A 25,900-nucleotide genomic window follows, 5' to 3' on the forward strand; every position below is an offset into this window, starting at 1 on the left:
CAGGGTTCACTGAATGTCCAAGGACCTTAGCTTCCACTCTTGTAAACTTTTAAGAATGCAGTTTTATGCATCTCAGTCTGTTATTTGGATCTTACTTCTGGCTGAGTGTAGATAGAATTGCAGCTTATATTTTTTTACATTTCTTGGATATGGAAAAAACATAAAAAAATAAGTCTTGAGTGATGAGTTTCACTGTGAACCTAGAAATAAATACAAACCAGGCAGATGGTTCATGACGTTAAAGTCAATAGGTTCAATAGAATACTACTTCTTTTATTATTTAAGATATTTAAAGAAAACTAAGGTATTTCTAAATAGAGACAGAGGATTAGGCATCACTTTTTTTTTTGGCTACATGTAGATCAGCCTTATGTTAATGGAGAAAATCTTTGCAGACATATTTGGGATAAACATGAGTCTTTCTCTCCTTGTTTGTCTCACAGCAGATGTGTGCAAATATTCTTCCACTCAATAGTCAAACCATTGTGCAGTGCAGCAATTTAAAAGCACATATTGGAGTCATAGTCTTATGGAGCGCCTTTCTAACTTTGTGCCTTCAAGAAATACTTTGACATCATCCTTTTTGCCCTGTACATTCCGGGAGGCTGTGCACATGATCACCTTACCTGGCCTACTCAGTTTCCCTGAGTTGCACGAGTTCTGTGAGTGCTTACCCAACATTCCTATGCAATTGTGTATTGAAAGAAAATCACAGAAACATAAAATTATTGAGATGGAAGAGACCACAAGGGTCATCCACTCCATCCCTGCCATGCAGGAATAAACAAAGCACAAGTGCAACAGGTGGCCATCCAGCCTCTGTTTAAAAACCTCCAAAGGAGGAGACTTCACTACACTCCGAGGGAATGTCTTCCACTGTTGAACAGCGCTTTTGGTCAGGAAGTTCTTCCTCATGCTGAAATGGAGTCTCTTTTCCTGCATTTTGAATCCATTGCTCTGGGTCTTATTTTCTGGAGCTGCAGAAAGCAAGCTTGCTCCATCCTCAACGTGACACCCCTTCAAATACTTAAACAGGGCTATCATATCACCTCTTAACTGTATCTTTTCCAGGCTAAACATACCCAGCACCTTAAGTCTTTCCTCATAAGGCATGATTTCCAGGCCCTTTACCATTTTGGTGGCCCTCCTTTAGACATGCTCCAGTTTGTCAACATCCTTTTTGAATTGTGGTGCCCGGAAATGGACACAGTATACCAGATGAGGCCTGACCAAAGCAGAATAGAGTGGCACTATTACTTCCCTCAAGACATTATGCTCTTGACACTACACTCCTATTAATGCAGCCTAGGGTCAAATTGACTTTTTTGATTAACCATAGTGAAAGATCAGCCTTTCAGAAAATTGTACACCATGATTGATCTTGCTGTGCAACCTCTGTGAAATTGAATTACACCAAGATGCCAATTAAGTACATATATATAAAAGGAAATTTGTTGTGCTAGTAGTAAACCAAAGCCCCTGCAGACACTTTTCTATTGCAGCTACAGGTGACATGCTAATTATTTACTGGTTGTTGTGATGCTGCCAGAGCAATGCCTTTGAAGAGTGCTTCAGCATGTTTGCTTCTCAAGTCCTAGCAGGAAAAATTGGCAAGTCACCTGGTAGGGAGAAAGTTTAACTGATGTCAGCTGGCATTTATTATCTATGGACTAAATCGTAGCCAAAGTGTGTATAAAGTGAAGTATGGCTTTGACATGTGCCCATAATTAAAACTTTTTTTCAAAAACTATTTTAATCTACCTCCAAACAAAGAGCAGTGATAAGGAATCTTGAAAATGTGGAGATCCCTGTATTATTTTGCTGTTGATGAAGAGGGAAAAAGAAGAGGAATATATTTGCCTGTTTCCTAAATCACATTGTTCTAATGAAGAAAAGCTGTGTGACTTTAAACTCTTTTAGTATCCTTGGACTGATAATACCTTTTTGTGAGAGTGATAAAATAGGCATCCAGCCAGCTGTGCTTGAACATGAACTCACCTTCCATGGGGACTCTTCCTTCGTAGCTTTTCCAAAAGCATAGACATTCAGCATCTGTCCCATGGTTCCTTTAACTTAGTTGCTTCTTGCTCTGTTGTAGGAAAGAGAGAGAGCCCCCTTCCCAGTCATGTTTTGCACCTTATCCTTGTTTGAAGATCTTGTGAAATCAGGCAGAGAGCCAGCCTAAGAATGGAAAAGTACATTTCATGCTGGAATGGCTAATCTCTTTTATTTTCCCATGGAATATCATTTCCTGCCCTGTCTTATGCTTCGGTATAGCCCTCATTAGTATAATAGCCTGAAATTATTCCATTTCATAGCTATATGTAAAATTGTGAATGTGCATTTCACATAAATTTTTGATAAAATCTTTTAGCATGCCATAACTTTGTCAGATATATTCCTTTGTGGCTGATTATCCCACTCAGGGACCAGGGAATAAATGGCTGCTTCTTTTACTATCAAGCCAGCCAAAAAAGTATGTTACCTTGTAATATAACAAGTAATTTTATACAAAGAGTAGGTCCTGTTTTGTTTGCAAAATCTTTTGCATATTCTCATTAAGTAGAAACTGTTGTCAGGAGTGACAGACCACACATCATACCACAGAAAAGGTCCCCCTTCAGTTTTTTTGTATCTTAAATATAAAAGAATCAGGTAGCAAGTGATATGGAAGACATCTGATTGTGGGATTAGAGAGCCATTGTACGTATAAGTAAACAGTACTGCCAAGTAGGCTAACATGGCAAGTCAGCCATTGTCATGTTACTTTCCCATTTAGTCTAATTCTGGGAGCATCCATTGCTCTCTGAAAGATACTGGATTCAGTTAGAAAACATAGGCTAGATTTTGAAAGGCTGGTCCCAGACCCAAAATGATAAGGCCTTAGTCCTGGTTCATCTGTGTCTGTTCCTCATATGATGACTGCAGCACTCAGTGGAGCAGACAGCACTAAGTTACAGGTTTCCCCCCTCTAGACTTGCTGAAGGTCTTCTTTTGTACTTGCCACAATCTCTCATCCCCATCCCCCTGTTAAATACTAAATCTTTTAATACCCAATGGATCTGTGGCAGATGTTTAAGCAATTCCTTACTATATGCTGAATGACAATTTCTTAAATGTTTCTCTGGGCCCTAAAAATAGCTAGACATCTGCTACTTCATTATGTTTAATATATGAGATTTACTTTCAGGAAAAGGATTCTTTCTAAGAATCGGAAATCTAATGCATGCAGGATACAATTTGTGGGGAGTGTTTACCTGACGGGTGAGCATTTTATTGGCATCTTGATGAATGTGAGCATTTTCTCTCCATTAAACCCTTTTCTCTTTCTCTTACATGGCTAATTTAGTGGTGAGAAAAAGAGGAGAGAAGAAGAAGAGGGGAAGCAGGTATAGTTTCAAAACTGATTTCGTTGGAGTAGCACCTGTTTACACCAGACTGAATCGAGTCTTGCCTGTGAAATATTTTGGAAATAAGTCAAAACTCTTCATGAGAATTCCCTACATTACAAAATTTCCTGTTAGAGATTTTACTCTAACAAGGTTTCATTGTACCTATCTAGTGGGTTTGGGGTTTGGGGAGGGGTTGGATTTTAGTTTAAGAAACATAATCTGATTTCATGAGCTTTGCAGTGCAGCATGGAATAAAGAAGAAAATGCAGCTAGGAATAATACCTAAGAACATTTTTGACTTACTGGGAATATTATAGGGTGTAATTATTTTTGTAACAGTTGCCAGAATCAAATACAAAACCTCATATAATTTATCATATTAGAAAAGGCAGGGGGAGTATGCAAAATCGCTCTGGAAAGGAAAACTCTTTAGCTTTCCCTCAAGATTTCTTGTGTATTTTGCCTAAGGAAAACAGATCCAGTTTTGCTTTAGGGAAAATCTAGCAGGGATATAGAGATGTGGAGTGTCTCCAAAAGAAATCATAATTTTTAAAAAAATTAAAACTTGCTTGACTTCTTTTAAAATTCCTCAGATATTTCAACTGAAAAACCCTCAAATTCATTTCAAATTTCACTTTAGCAGCATAGTCTTACCCCTAACCTGGATCCACTGGATGAGAGATGGCAATATTTCCTGCTAATCTTATGTCCGAAGTGGCAAAAGAAGTAGCAGCTCTCGATTGAGGCCATTCTCCATGACTGAACAATGTCATAGGCATAGAGGGAAGAAGAATCAAAGGCCATACAGGAGGGGATTTAGAAGTATGAACAAGGTGAATAGGAACATTTGTCTAAGTGGTTTTCCTAACTGAGTAGACTGTAAATTCCTGGTGCATAACTGCTTCCTTATTTATGTATGTGGGTTCCCTTGAAGCAGCTTTAAAATGTTACTTTTTGGGAGGGATTACAAATACTGAGAACAGCCCAGCTAGTATGCTGCACCCGGGATTCTCAGTTATTTCCCCTCCAAAATTACCTCTCTTTCGACAGTGTGGCTTGATGGGAAGGCTGCTTTGAAGATCATGATCTAAAATGAATACAATTATTTATGAGGTCTAGGCCAAGTTATAAAGTTCCCCATGCTACTATCAAAATGTAGGTGGAAACCCCACAAAGGAAATGGCTATGACTGCATATCACACCATGTGGACTATTACTGACCAGCTCAGTCCCGCTTCATATTTGTACCTAAGTCTAAAATATTAAGCACAATGGTTCAGAGGCATTATAATAAAGCTGTCAGGCACCGGTACCAGTAATTTACACCAGTATTTTTAGATAGTGTGTAAAGGGGTGTGTGTGACTCTTTGCTGTTGAAAAATGAGGTGTGATTCTGTAAGGCTTGGCTGAAAAAGAACAGATGTGGACATCTCTAGAGTTAATATTTTTTCCTTAAAAACACATCTGTCATCAGCTTCCACTTAGAAGAGCAGTGAAGCACATATCTAAATAAACATGGCACTTGGCTCTAACACTAAACCTGCTTTTTGCATAGGAACAGCTATTATTTTGTCATTGTGGCTGGAAGGTATTTCGGCTGCTAACCAGTGGCCTATAGTTATGGTTTGGCCATGAAGCCAATCTTCACTTTCAGATGACATTTTCTTATTCTTTGTGAAAAAGACTGGCTGGTACCATCACATTAAAATTAGTATAAACCCTGCTGATAAATTCCAACAGTTTATACAGCTGAGAACATCATGGCCTAGAATGTACACTGAGGAGCAAAGGAGGGAAATTGGTTTATCTTGAATGAGTGTTCACCAGCTAAAGGAAATGAGCATCTCCTCCTTTCTAACCTTCTGACCCTTCCCTGGGAAACATATTTGCTACACCTTTTTCCAGCTGAAGAAGAGGAATTGAATGTGGGTTTTAGAGCTTACCTTTCATTCGTTTGTACAAATTTTGCCTGGTGGAAAAGATAAAACATGTTGCCCCATAGACTATTTTCTCAGACTTTACAATAAAAAATGGAGCCCTAATCCTAGGATCTTACATCTTATTATTGGCTGAGAGTGAAGAGTATAGAGGTAGTGAAGTGAAGGAAAAGGCAGGAATGATAAGCAACAGGAAAAAGTGATGAATGTGGGACAACAAAGGATAAATAAGAGAAAATTCAGTGAATCATATTTATCTTAGATTGGACTCTCACTAAATTAGTTGCACTTAGGTCCCATTGAAATCAGTCTGTGGCTAACTTAAGTCCCAGTTATTTCAGTGGGAACTACCTCATCCAACCCACTTGGATCCAATCCATTTTGTTTTGGATGTGGAGCTAATAACTCATTTTGGCAGTTTAAAAGTTGAGACAGTGAAGTGACAAGAATTGATGGGGAAATATCCAGCTTTACTCCTGAGGCTTGTTTGGTATACCATGTGAAGAATTGGCAGGATTCTTTCTGGATAGGTTTCCCCATTTCTTTTAAACAAGCAAAAATAAAATTCTAAGGCAGAGAAAATACAAATCAGGTAGTTTTATCACTATAGTCATAATGGGGGGGAAAGCTGCATCTGGTGAACATCTGTTTGTTGTAAAGCGTATGGTTCCCTTCCTAAGATAGGAAAATCAGGTGGCTTATAGCTCTGGCAGTGAGGTGGGCAGTCTCATCTTTGGTTTTAGAAGACATAGTGAGAATGTGGTGGTGCTGATTTCTGTTTGTCTTTCTACCAAAACTGTCAAGGTATCTTCAAACAGTAAAATAAAATGACAGTGACAGTTATTAAAAAGTAACAATCATATTTGAAAAACAAAACTATACAGTACTAGACTTGTTATAGATTCCTCTTCTACATTTTGTACAACAGAATGGTGTGTTGCTACTATACTATATATTTTGATCTGTATGAGTACTGTAGCAAGGGACATTTTATTTTATCTTAACATGGGACACAAACTGGCTTACAAGAAGACTAAAACAAGAAAGCACTAAAAACCTGATAACAAAATTGTTAAAACACAATTATACAAGCTATCATATTAAAATGTCATTTATCTTAAAATGTTAAAATCATGTAAAAACATAACAATAAAGATAAAGCACGCACAGAGAAGATACTGTTCTGTGTCCTCACCAGACGAGACTATCAAACTGATGGGATCAGGGAGAAGCCTTCCAGTGAGGCTCTCAAGCGTTGGGTAGAAATGTAGAGCCTGGGAAGAGAACAGAAAAATTTGGGAGAAAAACATTTTATTCTGTTTATTTTTTAAAAAATGGAAAATTGTAGCTTGTGGAATATTTTCTTTTAGAATGATGAATATAATATTTAAGACATTTACTGTCCCCAAATTGTTTATAAAAACATTATAATAGGAAGACTTTTATGTAAGACTGTGTACAGTATTATATCATTACTATGCTTGATTTGAGTTTTTCCCCTCAGTTCTTTTTTACTGGAATGAGTGTGTTCAGCCTGGTTTATGCTGTAAGGAACTCCTAAAAACAAAAATAATTATTCTTACTTTATTAATGTTAATGATTTGTTTGATTTGTACTGGACATTTTTCTTGTCACCTCCTCAAACTGGCAAAACCAAGGTAGCTCCTTATAGTTCATGTTTTCCTTACTATGGTGACCACAAAAGCACGAAATTTCTAAAAAGTTCAATTTGTAATTATATTCTTAATAAACAGTGTGTTTAATACATCAGAGATGATAATCTTATGCCAGAGAGTCAGTGTGGTTTAGTATTGGACTAGAACTCAGGGAAACCAGGGTTCAAATCACTGCTTATCTATAGAACCTAAAGGATGCCTTTGGGCAAGTCACATGCTTTTAGCCTTAGAGGACGGCATTGGCAAATCCTCTCTGAATAAATCTTGCCAAGAAAACCCCACAATAGATTTGCTTTGGGGTCACCATAAGTCAGAAATAACTTGAAGGCACACTATAACAATACAGTAACAATTTTATGCCAAACTAAGGGGCAAAACAGATGGCCCCGATCTGGTACTTTGCCATGCCAAAAAGAACTGGCACAATGCTGCTACTATTTAGAGTGGGCACCCTTGGTGTGGCGGTGGTGGCTTTTCCACGTTTCATGCGGTCGGTTGGGCGGTGTGATGTTGACATCAGGACGATCAGGGCATGTGGCATGCCGCACACCCACTCCACACCGATGCTGGCGTTTTATGCTAGTCTGTTTAGTCCCCAAGTTATATATGATGCATTTTATATTTAACATGAAGTCAACAAAGGCTAACTCTAGACTCAGGTATGTTCATATAGGTAGGTACGATATTTCAGATAGTTTTACCAAAGTCAAAGCCAATTCCTACTGCTACAAAGTAGCACTGTAGAAAGTCTGAACACCACATTCATACCCTGAGGTAAAAGGAAGGTAACAACAACAACAACAAGTTTATTGATTAGTCAACTGACCATATCATCAATAAAATACAAGATATCAAAATACATACGGGGATAAAACTGAGCCACTCCTTAAACTCATATAAAATTAACTAAAAAGATAAAACTCACATAAATAAAAGCACATAAAAGTTAAATAAAAGCAAATCTAATAAAATACAAGATAAGACATATAAAACAAACACACACAAGCGGGTTACACACCACCACTTCCGACGCACTCCGTGCGTGCTAGGGTTACGAAGGGGCGTTCTAAGGTTAGGAAGAGTCGCCCCTTCCTAACCCGCCCCGCACACTAGATGTAAATTCTCTCCAAAAAGAAAATGGTACAATTTAGCAATAGAATCCCAATTGGTCATTCTTACCAAAAATGGGATCTCACCTTGTCATAAATACAACAATCAAACAGGATACGTACAGTATCCTCAATGGCTGAGGCACCAGTCAAGGGAAGGTAGTTACAAGTAACATGTTGGTGATGCTTTGTGTTCTGTTTTCTGATTTCTAGGATGACAGCGTAGCTGCGAACAAGATTTGAACATTCTGAAATATTGCTTTAGCAACACAACATTAATGATCCATAAAAGCCTTGATACCCTTACCATCTCTCTATCAATAGCCTATGCTTGGCAATTATTTCAGAGTGTTAATTTTTTTAAATTATTTGGTAGAAGAAAGAGGATGTTTACCCACCCGTCCCTGCACCAACCTGGAACCCGCTACTGGTTCGTGTACCTTACTTTGCCACACAGTAGCTGGTACTGAGACCCCCCCTCCCATTGCCCTGTCTGATGTGGAATTGAGGTGCCTGGCTGCTTCCATGTGGACAGGTGCCCTGTTTCTGCATCAGAAGTGGTGATGGGGGGAATTCTTAATACCAGTGATGGTGTGGAAAGGTAAGGAGTTTGAGGGGCCATGTAAATAGATTAGTCAAATTGATCCAGAGTTAAGGCTGTTTACCCAAGGATCGGGCCAGGTCCACCGTGTCTGGTCTGTCAGGTTTGAGCCCATTCTTGGCCCTGAGGTTTTGGCCTGCATCATCTGAACTGGATGATGTGAAGCCAAGGGGGACACAGGTCTTTTGGCAAATGCGGACAACCCCTGTGTCCACATTTTAAATTGTTCGAAACCAATTGCTTTCTAACTCAATTCTGACTATGTAGACCTCTTTGCAGAATAGCACTGAAAATCATAGGAACTACCCTTTGTATTGAATCTGTCTTACAGATCTCTGGTGTGTAGTAGCTTTTGTTAATGGAACATTGTGTTATGCACAGTTATGACCTTAATTAGAACATAAAATCTCATGGAATTTGAGCTTTTAAGTTCTGACTGATTTAAGAGTGTGTTTACATTACAATAAATTTGCTAGCCTTTATTGCAATTTAAGCAGATTCCATCCAACACATTACCATATTACTGTGATCCTAAGAGACGTTAAGGTGAAGAGCTTAAACTAAAGCACACACAATGAGAACTGGTTTATTGCCTCCAGGGGAAAATGCTTTGAGATTACCTATATGGTCATATCTGAGTTAACATATTTTACATATATTATACATAGAGCAAACATATATTCCCTGAAGCTGAATTCATAACAGATACAGTGCCATTGATAATGAGTAATGTGGGTGCACAGCTGGTTTTTTAAAAAGCATGTGAAGATTATGTTTCTGCAAATATGTTTTAGCTTTATGAAGTTTGCTGCAAATGTTCTGAGACTTTTACTGGGTACGTATGTCTATTACTGCATTAGATATAATATTTCCAATCTCTTATGTCTGCATATTTCGAAGAACAAGCAGGATTTCCTGTTAAGGAAGCCCTTTGATAGCTGTGCTGAAGGAAGTGGCATGTGTGAAATCCTGTCTTTCCGGAGATTATATCAGTGATAAGTGTGGAATGCAAATGTTCTTTAAGCGGAAGTGTGTGTGCTGCATATGCCTGTGTGCATTGACAACTTACTGTAGTCCACAATTCATTAAGTCAAATTTCCATAGTTCTCCATTAAACTGTAGGAGGCAGGGCAGAGGCAAAAGAAGAACCGTTTACTGAGGAAGGATTTGTAATGGAGGGAAATGCCTTGGGTTCCATAATAACAGCCTGTGGCCACAGAGCTACATGCGTTGGGAGTACCACGTATGCATCTGGAAGTGCGGCTGAAGCTTCTACTACAGCCAGCCTACTAGCTCTTTAGGCATTCTGCACTTCTGTTTAAAATAAGCCATGTGAACAGCTGCAGTAAAACATTTTGCTCTTTCCCTCCTCTCTCAGTGAGTTATATATGAAACTTCAGTGTACAAGACTGAGGGTGAGTCCCAATAATCTATGTGGAAGAGATCATGGTCTCAGCAATGCATATGACTGCTATCTCACAAAGTAAGCCATAAATCAGTCTAGTATATGCACATACATGGAAGTTGCTTTTAACTGGACATTAGGAAGTCTGGCAACCATTACACTGGATTGGATTAACAAGTGGGACCTGCAATAAATGGTGCAGAAGGAGTCTATGTTGCCTGGGCCAGGGCCTTATTTTTTTGTTCTTGGACACTGTATGGACTGCCAAAAATGTGCAAACCCCCCAAAATAAAATAAAAACAAAACGAAACTGGAAGTGGCTGGAAATATGTTATTAATTTGAAGGAGTGGTTTGTTATTAATTTTTAAATGTTAAAACAGTCCAGGGGAGCTCTGTGATCTATTTGAATGGAGAGCTGCCTCTCCTGGAGGCTTCCATAATGCATACAGTCCAAGGCCACATTTTATATTTTGGTTTAGAATTCAGCACTTGTTCAGAATTTTTCTTCTGAGGTTAGGTGCCTTCTTTAGGTGCCCATCTCCATTGCCAACTTTCTTGATTTCCTGACCCCTACCCCCTGTCAGTCTGCATTCCACACCTACTGTTTACGATGTCTTTTTAATACACTCTCTCTAGAGCTCTCTCCTAAAGATGTTTTGTACTTCTGCAAATCTTGTGTTTCCCCCAAGTTTCCAAATACCACCTTTCTCTGAAAATATGGTGACATCTTTGCTATGCAGCTTTAGCTTACAATCAGCTAGAAAAGCCAAAGCCGAAATCAAGATCTAAAGTGGGTTTGTAGAAGCTGCACTGGCAAGATGGTCAACCACAGCCCATGGTTTATTTTATGTATATTTGGTTTGGTTCTGAACACTGATTAGCAGTTTGGTACATTTTAATAGAGCTTTAGGTAGCAGTATTGAATTTAATGAGTTATAATTAACTGTACTGGTGTGTGGGTTTTAATATACAGTTGGCCCTCCTTATCCACAGATTTTTTTATCCATGGATTCAAGCATCTACGACTTGGAAATATTCCAAAAAAGTATAAATTCCTAATAGCAAATCATGATTTTTCCATTTTATACAAGGGACATCATTTTATTATGGCCTTGTATTTAATGGGACTCAAACATCCACAGATTTTATTATTCATGGGAGGTCTTTTAACGAAACCCCAGCAGAAAACAAGGGTGAACTGTATGTTTTAACTTGGTTTTCATTTTTTTCTGATTCATTTTAACTTTTGCATATTGTGGTTTTTAATTTTTTTTAAAAAAAATTGTAAAGTTTTACCAGTAACAAGTAGGTTATTTAGGTTATTATGTTGCAGGTTTAATTCAGTCTCTTTACTAAGAGGAAGTTCTTTGGCATCATGACGATTCACTTTGGCTATAAGCCTGATATAGTGAAGTGTATTTTTGTATGCTCAGGAAGCAGTCCTTGGAGTAGATGACAAAAAGCAGCACTTGGCACCACACACTTTGGCATGTTTGTCAGTTGTTGGGAAGGATGTCTGTAATTCAGTGGCTTCACTTTGAACTAAATTGCTAGCTCATGGACGGTACAAAAAATTTCTTGCAGCTGGGTGCAGCCACAAAAAACTTAATTCCAAAGGGGGAGCGATGCCATAATTACTTGGGGTTCTAATGTCTCAAGGCTTGTGTTACATGAACAAGGAACTCCTAGAATTATAGCAAGATCAAGCCAGCTTCTTCCATGAAGATTGGTGTTATATCCTTCCACAGTGGTAATCAATGCCAATACATCTCTCTCTTTCTCTGTATATGCATGTGAATGCAGGGAAACATATTTTCACATTTATATGATCTAATTTACTGTGCTTTATATATAATAGATAATCAAAATTTAGCACACCCATAATAATATCATAAACCCCCCCCCCTTGTCCCTCTACCATCCCACTTTTCAGCTGTTTTGGAAACATCCCAGTTTCTTTGTCCACCTTCCACTCTTCCCTTTTATCTTACTACAGCTTACTTCAACTGCTGCAAAATGAGGTTAAAGTTAAAGAGTAATTTTCACTCACTTAATTCATCAGGCGGGGAAGAAAGAAAAGGGGCAGAATCTTGCCCTTCTCAGTAGGCTCAGGGAAAAGAAATCTGCTGCAGCCTCTCCTAGTTTGCAAGTACTTCTGCATTAATAGCTTTTGCCATTTTGACCACACTCTTGACCACAATCGCCCTGGTTTTCATCTGTGAAACTTTGGAGGGTATGCAATACTGTGAATTCTAATTCTCAAATTGTGAGTTCTGGTTCCCAAATAGAAGCAGATGAGCTTTTTTTCTATTAGGTTTCTTAAGTTTTACAATTAAAGATTTCTGGGTACAATAGCATAAACAAGATTACAGTGGGCTTTTGGTATCCACTGTGGTTTGGTTCCTCGATCCTGCCCTGGTGGCACAGTGGTTAAATGCCTGTACTGCAGCCATTCACTCAAAACCACAAGGTTGCGAGTTCAAGACCAGCAAAAGGGCCCAAGCTCGACTCAGGCTTGCATCCTTCCACGGTCGCAAAAATGAGTACCCAGACTGTTGAGGGCAAATTAGCTTACTTGCTAATTAGCTTACTTGCTGTTCACTGCTATGATCTTTGAAATAGCGGTATATAAATAAAAATAAAAAACAAATTATCCTCTATGGATACCAAAATCTGTGGATGCTCAAGTCCCATTAAATACAGAGGTGTAGTAAAATTGTGTGCCTTATATAAAATGGCAAAAATCAAGATTTGCTTTTCAGAATGTGGAGTATCTTCAAGCAGTGGATGATTGAATCCTTGGATAAAAAATTTGTGGACACAGAGGGCCAACTGTAATTAACAGCATAGGGAAAGAAAAAGGAATTAAAATAGTATCAGACTGCAAACTGGTATACATGTATTATCTGTTGTACTTTATTTAAAATTCCTCTCCCCACTTTCATCCTATATGAACACATAGAGGCAGAAGGACAGAGCATGTTTTAAGATTCATAACAAAAATATATAATTTCTCTTTTCTGCATAAATTTGTTTATGATAAGTATGTAAAACCTAAATTGGAAGAATGCCCATTTGCTTTATCTTTGGCATTCTATTCCACATTAATTACAGTTACACAAGGTTTGATTTCTATAAGGGATACTCAAAGGGCCTGTACAGACAAGCCAAAATAAAGCTGCTTCGGGTCACTTTGGATGTATGCTGTTTAAATGACACACACATCTTAAGAGGCCAGATGCTGCACCAAAGCTGTGCTCCAGGCCTTAGGACTAGAGCGTGGCTTTGACATGGCTTCTGACCTCTTAGGACGCATGCATCATTTAAACAGCGTGTCTCCAAAGTGACCTGAAGCAGCTTTATTTTGGCCTGTCAGTATGGGCTCACAGACACTTCTGGAATGTGTATGCGTGTGCACACACACACATATATGCATTCATATGTATGTGTATAAAAACTGAGCTCCATTATTGAATGTATATTCATTGTGCAGGTACATAATGATGATGATGTAGTTAACATTTAAAGTTATAACTGAATAAAGGGTATTTTTTATTAATGGAATTAGGAAAGTATCATCAGTACCTTTTGCTTTTGTATGTTTTGATATGGATTGAAACTCTCTTCTCGCTGCTTTATTTCCCCAAATATCTAACATTCCTCTTTCAGCACACATCCTGGAGTGCTCCCTATTAATATTTCTATATCCACCAGTGGTATTGATGCCTTGACCTACAGTCCTTTCCTCTTCCTTTTCCTCCTGTGGTTGTTATCTGCACTATCAGAAATTAAAGTGCAATAGAGGCAGGGACTTGGGTTCTTTAAATTACTCCATAAAACAGTATTTACAGTAAGTATCTTTCCTTCCTTCCTTCCCTTCTTTCTTTCTAATAGCTACAGTATAATTTGTAGCTCATTTGATTTTGTTTTCTCATGGAAAGGTTTGGTTTGCATCGACCTTATTTCTTTGTGATGTTTTATTGCTGTATACTATTGACTGTTTATAATTGTGATGGTTTATAAAACTAACAATAACTTTTCTGATGGAAATGGATGAATTGTGAACAGAACATTGCTAAAGTTAATAGTTCCAATTCAGATAGGATTTTTGATTTCTAAAAAGAGGCATGGCTTTTTTTTCTTTGTTTGTATCCTCATAAGAACAATTTTGACATAGTAACTGTAAAAATATGACAATGACAATAGCAGAGAACAAAAAAGTTATTTTGTACTGAAGAGTGCAAGTGAAATTTTCAAACTAATGTTCTGAAAAATATTATGGAAAATTGAGTTCTCTAGTGACTTATTAGGTGACTTTCTTTGGCACACTGCCTAGTTGCTAAAACAGGTTTTTGTGATGGAAATAGCGTACAAGCCTGTGCTGTCTGCCAACCTGCAACATTTCCTTATCTGATTAATTAAAACTAAGTTTTGGACTTTGGGTCTAAACCGTCAACATAATAATAGCTAATGCTAACCATAGTTTGCGATCAGGATTAGAAGCTTGCAAAAGTTCCTGTTCTGGACAGCTAACAAGGGTGCAGACATTATGTTATCTTTTGCATGTAGTTTTTCTCATACATTCCAATATGATGTATTGATGTATTTTACTGTTGGCCCTCCATTTTCATGGAGGATCTGTTCCAGACCTGCAAAAATGGAGACTTGCCAATATTCAAGCTTGAATGTGGCACGTGCCCACGAACAAGCGCCCCACTGAAAATTACAGAAGTCGCCCCTCTGTGAATATTGAAGACCTCAGACTTCAAGTCCACAAGAAAGGAGGGGCGACTGTACCAGTACAAGCAAATAACAAACAAGATTTTAGAATTAGTTTTTCTTCCATTTTTTCATGTTCAACAAGTTAAGATTGGAATGGTTTAGGCCCTGAACAAATGAGCCAGGAAAACATAGGCTGAATCCATGCTATTCTGTCAGGGGTGCTCACCTGCATCAGTCTCCAGACCAGTACGGGGAGAGGCAGGTGTTTATGTGACCATCCCCGTACTGGCACATGCTGGCACAGGGACCCACTATCAGTGCGTGTTCCATATCTTTCAGTACTGTTGCTCCTACTGGGAAGCCATTTGTCACCACATCTGATGCAGAAACAGGATGCTTGGCTGCAGCCACATGGTCAGGCACCCCACTTCCACATCAACAGGGAGCTTCCCAGTAGGAGCAATGACACTGAAAAGTTAGGAGCATGTGGGGGCGTTCGAACAGCCAGGGTTTGCCCCAGAGTTTCAAGGACGCTCCACAACAAACCAGGTTATGATCCAGGATAAGGACTGTTTACCCCAGGATTGGGCCAAATATGTCCATATATCCCATTCTGTTAATTTCTTTTCTTTTCTTTACTAATAGGGTGTTTTAACCCCATAATTCCACCATGTTATTTTCTCCCCCTATTGCTGTACGTGGCACAATCTACTCTGCCTTCTTCTTGCTACATATATAGACCAGATATAGATCCAAGTGATCCTGCCCAAATCTGCATCCCTGCCCTGTAAATAATTCTTTAAGCCACAAGAAGTGTTTCTCACTTCACCCAAGAGTTGTTTCTACTAACTTCATTCTTCAGGCAATACTACATTACCATTTTCCTGTGTAACCTGTTTTTAAGCCTTTCTCATGGCATAAAGAGCAAGCACACCATGTTTGAAAAGCCACAGGTTTAAATTCTCTGATGTTGCACCTGCAGTTCTTGAAAAAGATCTGTTCTCTGAGCTGACCGAATGGAAAAAAAACCATTTCGGCATTTCCCAACTGATTCATAATTCAGAGCAGTGGTTTCAGACCACAATATGCTTTGTATCCCTAGATGCTTTGTTGAAAGGATTATGAGCACAGACCTGATTCAGGATGTTTCATCAGCCCCTTTGGGGCAAGTGCAGACGGTGGCGGCAATGGGGGGTGGGTGGGAAATAAAAGGGCTTTTTAAAAAAACAACAACTTTGGTCTCTAAAAATCTTGTTATAGTATATGTGCAGTAAAGGCAATGCATTAATTTCTGAGTGCTGTCCTTAAAATGTATTGGTAAACTCCCTATGCAAGCAAACCTTCTCCTCTGTGCTCTGGAAAGGTAGTCTTTATTTTACTTGTCTCTCAAGAGAGCATAAAGAGGCATCCTGTCTACATATGGCTGTGCACAACTCATAATTCTTTCCTTTTAGGGTTGAGGAGTGCTGAGTTTATTGCTGGCTATTTATGCTGCTTTAAATTATGAGCTACACAAGAAATTTAGCTGAGATTATCTGTAACATTTTTCTTTAAAATATGAATTCATTTGAGTTCTCCGGATAGTCACAGAAGACCTTTAGTGGAAATAGAAGCATCTTTCCTTGCTCATTCATCTTTAGACTTGAACCCCTGGTCACCTTCATCAGTTGTTGTTCTTCTGAAACAAGTTGGAGGAAGGACCACAGCTCATCATCCCCAAACAAAATATTGCTTAGGATGACATCGTCTCTTTTGCTTTGTGCACAACACAGAACAGATGAACCATGTTTCCTGACTAGAGCCTCTGTACTAATACCCATGTTGATGATATTTCATTTAAAGGGCTAGGCTGCTCAAAAAATATTACCGTAGTTCAACCTTCACTCCGTCTTTTATCCCCAAGACGTTTATGCTGTGTTGTTCCAAGGCTTTATACACTTAGAAATCATCTTCTCCCAAATCTGGTCTCATACTGAACTATTATTCTCATCTTCATTCCACAGTGCGTTGTCATTATGTTTTAGAGCAGTGGTTCCCAAACGTTTTCAGGCTACCACCCCTTTTCCTTTTGGGCAGCAACCTTAGCGCCCGCTCACCCCTAGTGCACATTTTTTGATGTTAAGTCAAGACTTAACTGGCTCCCTTGGCTTAGTAATGGAGATGAGCACCGCCCACTACAGTTGGACACAACTAGATAATCTTGTTAAGGGAAAACCCTTACCTTTACCTTTTCTACTGAAAATTCAGAACAACCAGTCTTGGTTGCTGCTCCCTTTGCATCTAGTCACTTTGGGAGCAGCAACCAAGCAGCTGGCTAAGCTGTGACCAAGAAGCTTCTTGCCTGTGTTAGCCTTGCAGCTAAGGCTGGTGTAGCCAAGAGGCTTCTTGGTTGCTGTTGACTGGCTTCTCAGTCACTGCTTCCTTTGTGCCCTGTCATCCTGGAAGCAGCAACTGAGCAGCTGGCTAAGCAGCAACTGAGAAGTTTCTCACTTATGCCAGGCCCTGCAGCAAAGGCCAGTATGGGCAAGAGGCCTCTTGGTTGCTGCTCAGCCAGCTGCTCAATTGCTGCTCCCGGGGTGACCAGATGCAAGGGAAAACTTCTCTCCAGAGAGGAGGGACTCTCAATCCTTCATCAGGGCAGAGAAAGGTGCAGCCAGTGTGTGTGAAGGGAGTTTACAGAGGCCACATGCGCTGGACTGGAGACTGCTGTGGGTCGGAAAGGGAGAGATTTTAACTACAGGACCTGTTCAAAAACAAAGAACTCTTTCTAAGAACTCTTTCTAAGCACAGATACTCCTTCCCCACAGACAAGTCTTCCGTACACACTTTCAAGTGTCCACTCTCCTACAAAAATAGTTTCTTCTACTACCTCTGTCGAATGAAAGAAAGCAGGAGCAGCAGTGCAAGCCCAACCTGCTAACCAAGTCCCAGCAAAGCTCACAAAGCTTAAGCAGGGTCCCAAATTTGAAAACTTCTTTTTGCCACCGCTTCTCCCCCCCACCACCATGTGCTCTAGCTCTTTGCTCCAGTCTGTCCCAAAATGGTGCCACAGAAGTCATGCCCTGTGCCCAAGCCTTGCACAGGTTCCCCATTGCCACTGCTAGTGAAAAATGCCTGTAAGAGACTGAACTCACATGGGAAGGCAAAGATCAAGAGACGCTACCACACAAAATGATCAGCAAGGCTGTGTGATGGTTTTCTGGGGACCCTAAAAAGACATTTAATGTAATCCTCATCTCCATCATGGTCCTAAAGACCACTGGTTCCACCTTGTCTTTCCTGCACACCATTCTTTCACCACCCCCAGGGGAGCATATCACCCACTTTGGGAATCACTGCTTTAGACTAAAGCCTGGAAGCAGTTACAAAGTATTAGTTAACTATAACTAATTCCTTTTCCTTGATTATAAAAGGGTAACTATGGCCCGTTACAGACCGCCTAAAAGTGGCAGTCTGCCGGCGCTGCTGGCTGCTCTGTGAAGGAGCCGCAGCAGCCAAACTGCGCGGCTCCCGCGTGGAGCAAATAAGAAGGCCCAAAATGGCACTTCTTCCCGCAGCGCAGTTATGACACCGCGAGGCACCAATGGCACACTCACGACATCTTAAGCGCCGTGCGACGTGCGGACGCTATGCGTCTGACACGTAATAATGGCGGCGCCTGTGTGTATATGGTGCTGCCATTATTACACCCCGTCATGTGATAGGGGTGAGGCCTGTGTGGATGCTAGGTCCCCGGCCAACCCCTATCACGTGGGGGCGCCTCAAGAGCCCGTGTGTAACGGGCCTATATCACATTACCGTTCTAACACAACAATGGATAACCATACTCTTTTTTACATGTGACTGGCCTTTTCATTACTTTTATAGGTGGGGTGTGATCTCACTATATGCTTGAACAAGGATATGACATGGTTCAAGTTGACTTATGTTGCACCTTGTGCTGGTTCTCCATGCTCCATTCTCACAAAAAGATTTTTTTTTTTTACCAAACTTTGCTTTTAATGGGCTGGTCCTGTTAAGGAGTGCTTCCCATTGGTCACAATTTCTTTTTTTAAAAGGTCAGGGTGTGAAATCCTCTCTCATCCTCAAAATATTGAGCCCAAGGCTTCTTCATATAAGACTAGATCATAGTTTGGAGTTACATCCACACTGTTTGGGGCAGGAGAGGGAAGCTGTAGAAAGAACTGTGGATATCTAAATATATAAATCAGATAAATAATTGAGATTTCCATATAGCAGTATTAAAATTAATCTATAACATGTTTTGTCAAAGCTGGTAAGTACTGGGTTGGGGGGGGGTCTCTCTGCTCTTTCTTTCTGGAAGCACTATAAAGTTTACTATCACAATCTGGGGGATGGTGGTCTTTTTCTCTTTTTTCTTTTAACTACTCCATACCTGATGTTTTGCTGAAATAACAAATAGGTTGCCTTATTTTCTTTCCATCTTCTAGCAGGTCCTGTCAGGGTTGCTAGATAATGATTCCCTTCAGATCTGCATAAGCCTACCACTCTCCTCATAGAAATATCTGCACCTCTCCTCCTCCTCCTCCTCCTCCTCCTCCTCCTCTCTCTCTCTCTCTCTCTCAGAATGCTCATCAGAAAATGAATGCTAAGCAGATGATATCAGTGCCTAAGCTTCTTAAACACCTCAGACTACTTGGAAGTATGCAGAAAGGAAGTGATAATGAAACAAAGATCAAAGTCAGGATAGTTAACTCCTGCAGTCTACTACAGGATTATGGAAATGCTAAATAAAACTTCATAAGAAAATATTTTATTGCTGTTAATTTAGTACTAATCAACAAGCTGGGAATTTGTGTTGAATTTATATTGAATTTATATTGAATTGCAACATGTACCTAGAATTGTGTTAAGACAGAATCCAGTTAAGGCCACAAATACTTGACTGGCTTCCTGTGTTGAAATCAGATATCAAGCATCTTGATGACAATGCAGTGATCAGTAGGAGCCTGCATGGGTTTATCAAGAACAAATTCTGATAAACTAATCCTTTCATCTTTTTTGATCAGGTCACTAGTTTAGTAGATAGTGGGAATGCTGTGGATGCAATTTATCTGGATTTTAATGAAGCATTTGATAAAGAAACCACATGATATCTTGATTAGCAAATTGATTAAATGTGGAATAGATGGGAACACTGTCAGACGAATCCATAATGGGTTGGAAAACCCTGCTCAAAGAGTTATCATCCATGGCTGTACTTAAAACTGGAAGGAGGTCTCAAGGGGAGTACTTCAGGCTTCTGTCCTGGGGGCATCAACATTTTATCAATAATTTAGATTATGAGGTAGAGGGAGTCGTTTACAGATGACAGAAAACTGGGATGGATGGCTAACACATTGGAACATGGGAACAAAAGACACTAGATAAATAGAAAATTGGGCAGAAATGAATAAAATGAAATTCAGTACAGATAAATGCAAAATTCTACATCTAAGCTTCAAAACTCAAACACACACTTATAAGATGAGGGACACATGGTTTGGCACTACTACATGGGAAAAGGACTTTAGGATTATTGTTGATCATAAGCTGAACATGAGCTGCAGCAAAGAAGTGAATGAGATTTTAGCCTGCATTAATAGAAGCATAGTTTCCAAGTTGAGGGAAGTAATGCACATTTTGTGCATGTTAGGCATCATCTGAAGTACAACATTAATTTCTGAGGACCTCATTTTGAGAAAGAGATACACAATTTGGAGCATGTTCAGAGAAGGGCAATAAGGATTATAAGAGACACAATGAACAAAACATATGAGGAAAGACTGAAGGATCTTGGCATGTTCAACTTGGTGAAGTGAAAACTAAGGAGTGTCATGATTGCACTTTTTAAACACCTCAAGGGCTGTCACAGAGGGGAGGGGGCAGGTCTGTTCTCAGCTACCCCAGGACCATGTCTAATGGTTTAAATTACAGGACAGTAGTTTCCAACTGAACATTAGAAGGAACCTATTGACAGTAAGAGCAGCTTGGCAATGGAACTAATAGCCTAGAGTGATAGTTGGGTCTCCTTCTCCAGACATCTTTAAAGAGGTCGGAGAGATACCTACTGAGCGTGCTTTAGTTTGAGATCCTGCATTGAATGGGGGTTGGACTCAGTGGCCCATTGGGTCCCTTCCAAATCTGTGATTCTATGATTCTGTGAAAATGTCAGTGAGAAAGCCTCTGTTCTGATATGCTCATTTTATATGTGCAGTAAAAAGAAACATACAAACATATGAGTCTCCATCTTCAGTCTGAAATTGTTCTTGCTCATTCATTCAGATGCTCATTAACATGTGATGGAAAAGGCTGATCCAAGACTTTCATTCCAACCCCCATATGTGTTGTCTGCATGATGCCTGTGTATGGAGGGCCCGACTATATGTGCATTCCAGGAATATGGAGGGATCCACATTGGTCTCTATAGGAGACTTTGACTGGAATTGTATTGGCTAGTCCCAACTAAAGTGGAAGTATTCAATCAGTTTTTAATTTAAGCCACCACACAGGTAAATTGAGTCTTGTCAGGACTAATAGGATTTAGGCCATTGTGTGTTCATGTTGAAGTGTTTAGGTTCTACAGATAAAGGGCATTTAAATACATGGAAGTTAGGTGTGAACCCAAATCAAGAGCCCTGGCAGTGCAGTGGTTAAATGCCTGTACACACCACAAGTTGTGAGTTCAATCCCAGCCAGGGACTCAGGGTTGACTCCACCTTGCATCCTTCCGAGGTCACTAAAATGAGTACCCAGCTTGTTGAGGGCAATTAGCTTACTTATTGTAAACCGCTTAGGGGGTGTTTACTGTAAGTGTACTGATAAGCGGTATAGAAATGTACTTGCTATTTCTGTTGCTATTTCTGTCTGTAAAATTATTTTGTATTTGAATAAATGAACAAATAGCACCACATCCATACATAGATACAGTTGATGTGATTAAAAAGAATTGAAATGTTGTCAAGCTAAGTAGAGTTGAGTTTGTATTGTGCCTAGGCAAATGACTCTTAAACTGTCCTTGAATATTCTTTCAGCTTGTGTATAGAAGATGCACAGCTCTCTGCCCCCCCCCCCCCCCCCCGGTGTGTGCACGAACCACAATTGTCCATGGGCAAAGAATGTGATAATGGGTTCTCAAAAATCACAACTTTCCAGATTTCCTTCTTTCTATATTTATTTCGAAAGAAGTTTTTTTACTCCCCTGATTTCCAGCTAAAATCTCAAGAGGCAGATAGTAGAGAAAATACGCTGTATTTTGTTCTCTGCTTCTATTTACTTCCAAGCCTATCACAAGTTCCATTGGTTGTATTCAGAAGTTCTTTGCTTTGCCCCTCTACATGAGTAGCAAAACCAGAATAAATCTTGCAAAATAGTCAAAAGTATATAACAAATCTTATAGAATAAATACAAGGTGTTATGCACATTGTCTACTTTTTGGAGACAGAAAATTTGTATTTCTTTAGTGCTTAGCATGAGTTACCTTGGTGCAGTATACACATTGCCCTAGAAGTATCACAACGCATGTGACATGGATTGCCTAACTTTATTATTAGCATGTTAAAGAAGCATATTGTTTAGACTAGGTTGCATTCTTCTGTTGTCACTAGAACATGTGTGCATTTTCTAACTGCCCCATTTTCTTTTAGGGGGGCAGAACACAGTGCATACAAGAAGTATGTCCCATTCTTTCATGTCCTCAACATCTCAGTCACACTTCTTCTGGACAGTGTTGCCCAAAATGTTTGGGTGAGTGGTTGTTTTAACAAACATGTTGCATGGCCAATGTAAATTTTCATGTACATTTCACAGTATTTTGAGGAAGCCTAAGTGTTAGGTTATTAAAGATAAGCTATAGAGAGAAATGTGAAAAAGGAATACTTTCTATTAAACAGATAATGTAGTTAAATGAAACTTGTACATCATTATAATTGTTCCTGTCACTGCTATTGTTTTTATTCTAATAATTTATATTCAATTTTTCTTCATCAAGAATAAGTCTAAGTCTTGGTCATGTATGCTTTGTTTTGTTCAGCTGTGAGCTGTATGATGTATTTTGGAGAGTAAATATGGGACTGGTTCCAGAAAACCACTATATGTGACTTTCCCCCCAAAAGAGAGCATGTTTTTTGACACTTAAGCATTTATGATGCATCTTTTTTTAAAGATAATGATTTTTCCTGAGGAGAGGGATTTTAGGATAGATGTAGCTCTCAGCTAGGAACACTTTGAATGCACTCTGTGCGTCTAGCAGGAGGAACAGTTGGGATTTTGTTTTTGTCAGACCTCTTAGATTTCTCCCCAGATCTAATTTACAAGGATGCTACTTTGTGTTATGAATCCAGATATTACCTTCAGAGAGCCAATGTGGTATAGTAGTTTGAACATTGGACTATGACTATAGAGATTGGACTTCGAAAACCTGCTCAGCCTTGGAAAGTCACTAAGGCGGGTTACAAACCGCCATTTTATACGTATTCACTACGTATTAGGGTTAGGAAGGGGCGGTGCTTCCGCACCCCCCTAACCCTAGTACGTAGTGAATACGTACAATATGGCGGCGACCGTTCCACACGGCCGCCGCCATATTGACATAGCGGACGCTAAGCATCCGCACGTTGCGCAGCACTTATGATGTTGCGAGTGCACCATTGGCGCCTTGCAGCGTCATAACTGCACCGCAGGAAGAATCTCCATTTTGGAGCTTCTTTTTTGCTCCGCGTGGGAGCTGCACGTTTTGGCTGCTGCGGCGGCTCCCTCGTGGAGCAAACAGCAGTGCCGGCAGACCGCCACAAAGCGGTGATCTGTAACACACCCAGGTGACCTTAAGCAATTTACACTCTCTCATTCTCAAGGGGGAGACAACAGCAAACGTTTCTGAACAAACCTTGCCAAGAAAACTCATAGAGTCACCATAAGTTGGAAATGACTTGAGGAATACAGCAACTAAGTACCTTCAGAATTAACCAGAGAGCTACAATGGGTGAAGAAATCAATGTAATCATAGCCCAAAACATGTATTCTATAGTAATTTCAGCATAAACACACAAGCCTACACAGGCATACACCTTGAGATATGAAAGTTAGTGACAAAAACACTAAAGTTTAAAGTCACTGCTGTTCATATTGGATGCTGGCAGTAATTAGACGTCACTGGTAGGTTTTTCACTTTCCCGGCTGGAAGGGTTACAGTTGTTTGTACCCATATGTGAATACTCCATTATTTAAAGCAAGAGTGAATGGTGGTAGCTTCTCTACCTTTAACATGTGGAAGAACAGCAGCAGACACACCTGGTAGAGGGAAGATAAACTAGTTAACCTTTTAGTTCAAATCTATTTATTTTTAAAAATTGTACACCTTACAATTAATCATGTATTAAAATAAATAATGATTCCCAGATCCATTTGCATTTATTAAACTGAAATTAATAATTAGACACTGGAAACAGAAAGAATATTAATAATTAGACACTAGGCATGGAAATAATATTAAATGTTTTAATTATGGTTGAAAAACCCTGATGAGAAGACTCTTTGGCTGCTGAGAATCTTTGCCTTTGATGACTTACTCTATACACAGTTTGGTTGTTTTGTGCAGGGAAACAGCATTTCAAGCACAGGAAACAGCTTTTCCTATGTAGGAAAGCTTTTTTCTGGACACACACAAAAACTGTACAAAATTTTGTGCAGATATTGTGCCAAAAAACAAGTGAACTGTCCAGTTTTCACATACTTTCTCACGGTGGTAAGAAAATTGCTAAAACTACTTGTTGCTTCCTTCAAGAAGAAGGGTAGTGTAGTGTTACATACATAATAGACACATACTCGCATGTGTCAACATATTTTAAGCATATCTCTAGTATTTTTAATCCCCGTTTGGACAGAATTGACTTTGTGTGAAACAATATTAGGCTGAAATTCTCTTTAACCTCACAAAAGTGCAATTTAATAATAGCCATTGACTAGCAAAATATATTAGTCTCTATTTCTGGCCCAAACTACACTTGTTTAAATGTGGGAAATTAATGATAGTACATAGAAAAGGATCTTTGATCTTATGAATCCTGTTACTTTTTGGCCAGGTCACCATTGAACCCTTCTCTCCCTGGCTGCACTCTCACATTCTCTCCCTTAGGGGCAAAACAGACCAGTTCTAAATGCCAACTTTCTGGCAGCCTGGGGGTGAGGTGTTTAGATGCCACATTCCCCCAAGATGCCTGGAAGCTGCTCGGCTTCCCAGACATGAGCTGGCTTCTGGGCGCTCCAGTGGTGAACCGTTTAGACGCTGCACACTGCAGGAGTGCTCCTGCATCCATAAAAATGTGGATTGGGGCTGCTTTTTTTGCCAGCTTTCTTTGGGGTAGTCTGTTCCACCCCTTAGCCTCATCCTCCTCTTACCTCATTCAAAGTCTTCCTTTCCTCCAATATTGTCTGCAATTTCCCAGTCATCACTATCTTTCTTCATTGTCCGGTTTCCTCCATATTGTTTACATGTGTCTCTCTTTTGTTTAATTGTTCTTCCTGTCATTAGCACTTTCCCCTTCATCTTTTCTGTGCGAATTCTCTTGTTTTTCTTTCATTTCAGTACATTTCTCTTCCCTCTATTTGTCTGTTCTGTCATCTTGGCCCATGTTCACTCCCTCTTTCCTTTTGTCTTTGCATATCCCCATCCTCCTCATACCAATGTGCTGCAGGCTTTCATTTCTGAATGTTTATGGTCCACCATTGGGCAGGGCATCACCACCTCAGGCTTTTCCAGCCCCTTCCTCCTTGGCAAAGAGGTGGCAAACAGAGAAAGAATATAACAAAAGTCTAATATTGTTCCTTGAAAATGACACAGAATTACACAGGATTTTATTTTTAAAAACTAGCTAACATTCTTAGTTTGGGGTTTTTTTTTAAATCAAGTGACTCACATAAGGCATGTTGGTACTAGTTCTGATATGTAGATGTGATTGATCAGTTACAGGCTAAGCTTGTGAGAGAAGATACTACAAAGTAAAGTCCACATATAACAAGTACATAAAAACCAAAGCTTGGAAATTTATTTTTAAAAAGCA

The 25,900-nt window shown here is 39.5% G+C and overlaps 1 protein-coding gene across 3 annotated transcripts in view; it reads left to right on the top strand.

Moving 5' to 3' along the window:
* The window catches only part of BMPER (BMP binding endothelial regulator), a 222,194-nt gene that overhangs the window by 81,138 nt on the left and 115,156 nt on the right, over positions 1 to 25,900 (top strand). For all 3 annotated transcript variants that reach the window (XM_042476729.1, XM_042476730.1, XM_042476731.1), the window contains one exon: positions 22,490 to 22,589. In XM_042476729.1, coding sequence (XP_042332663.1) covers positions 22,490 to 22,589 — 100 coding nt within the window. The remainder of the gene's footprint in view (positions 1 to 22,489; positions 22,590 to 25,900) is intronic.

Source organism: Sceloporus undulatus, chromosome 6 (genome assembly GCF_019175285.1).
Source record: "Sceloporus undulatus isolate JIND9_A2432 ecotype Alabama chromosome 6, SceUnd_v1.1, whole genome shotgun sequence".
NCBI classification, from domain to species: domain Eukaryota; kingdom Metazoa; phylum Chordata; class Lepidosauria; order Squamata; family Phrynosomatidae; genus Sceloporus; species Sceloporus undulatus.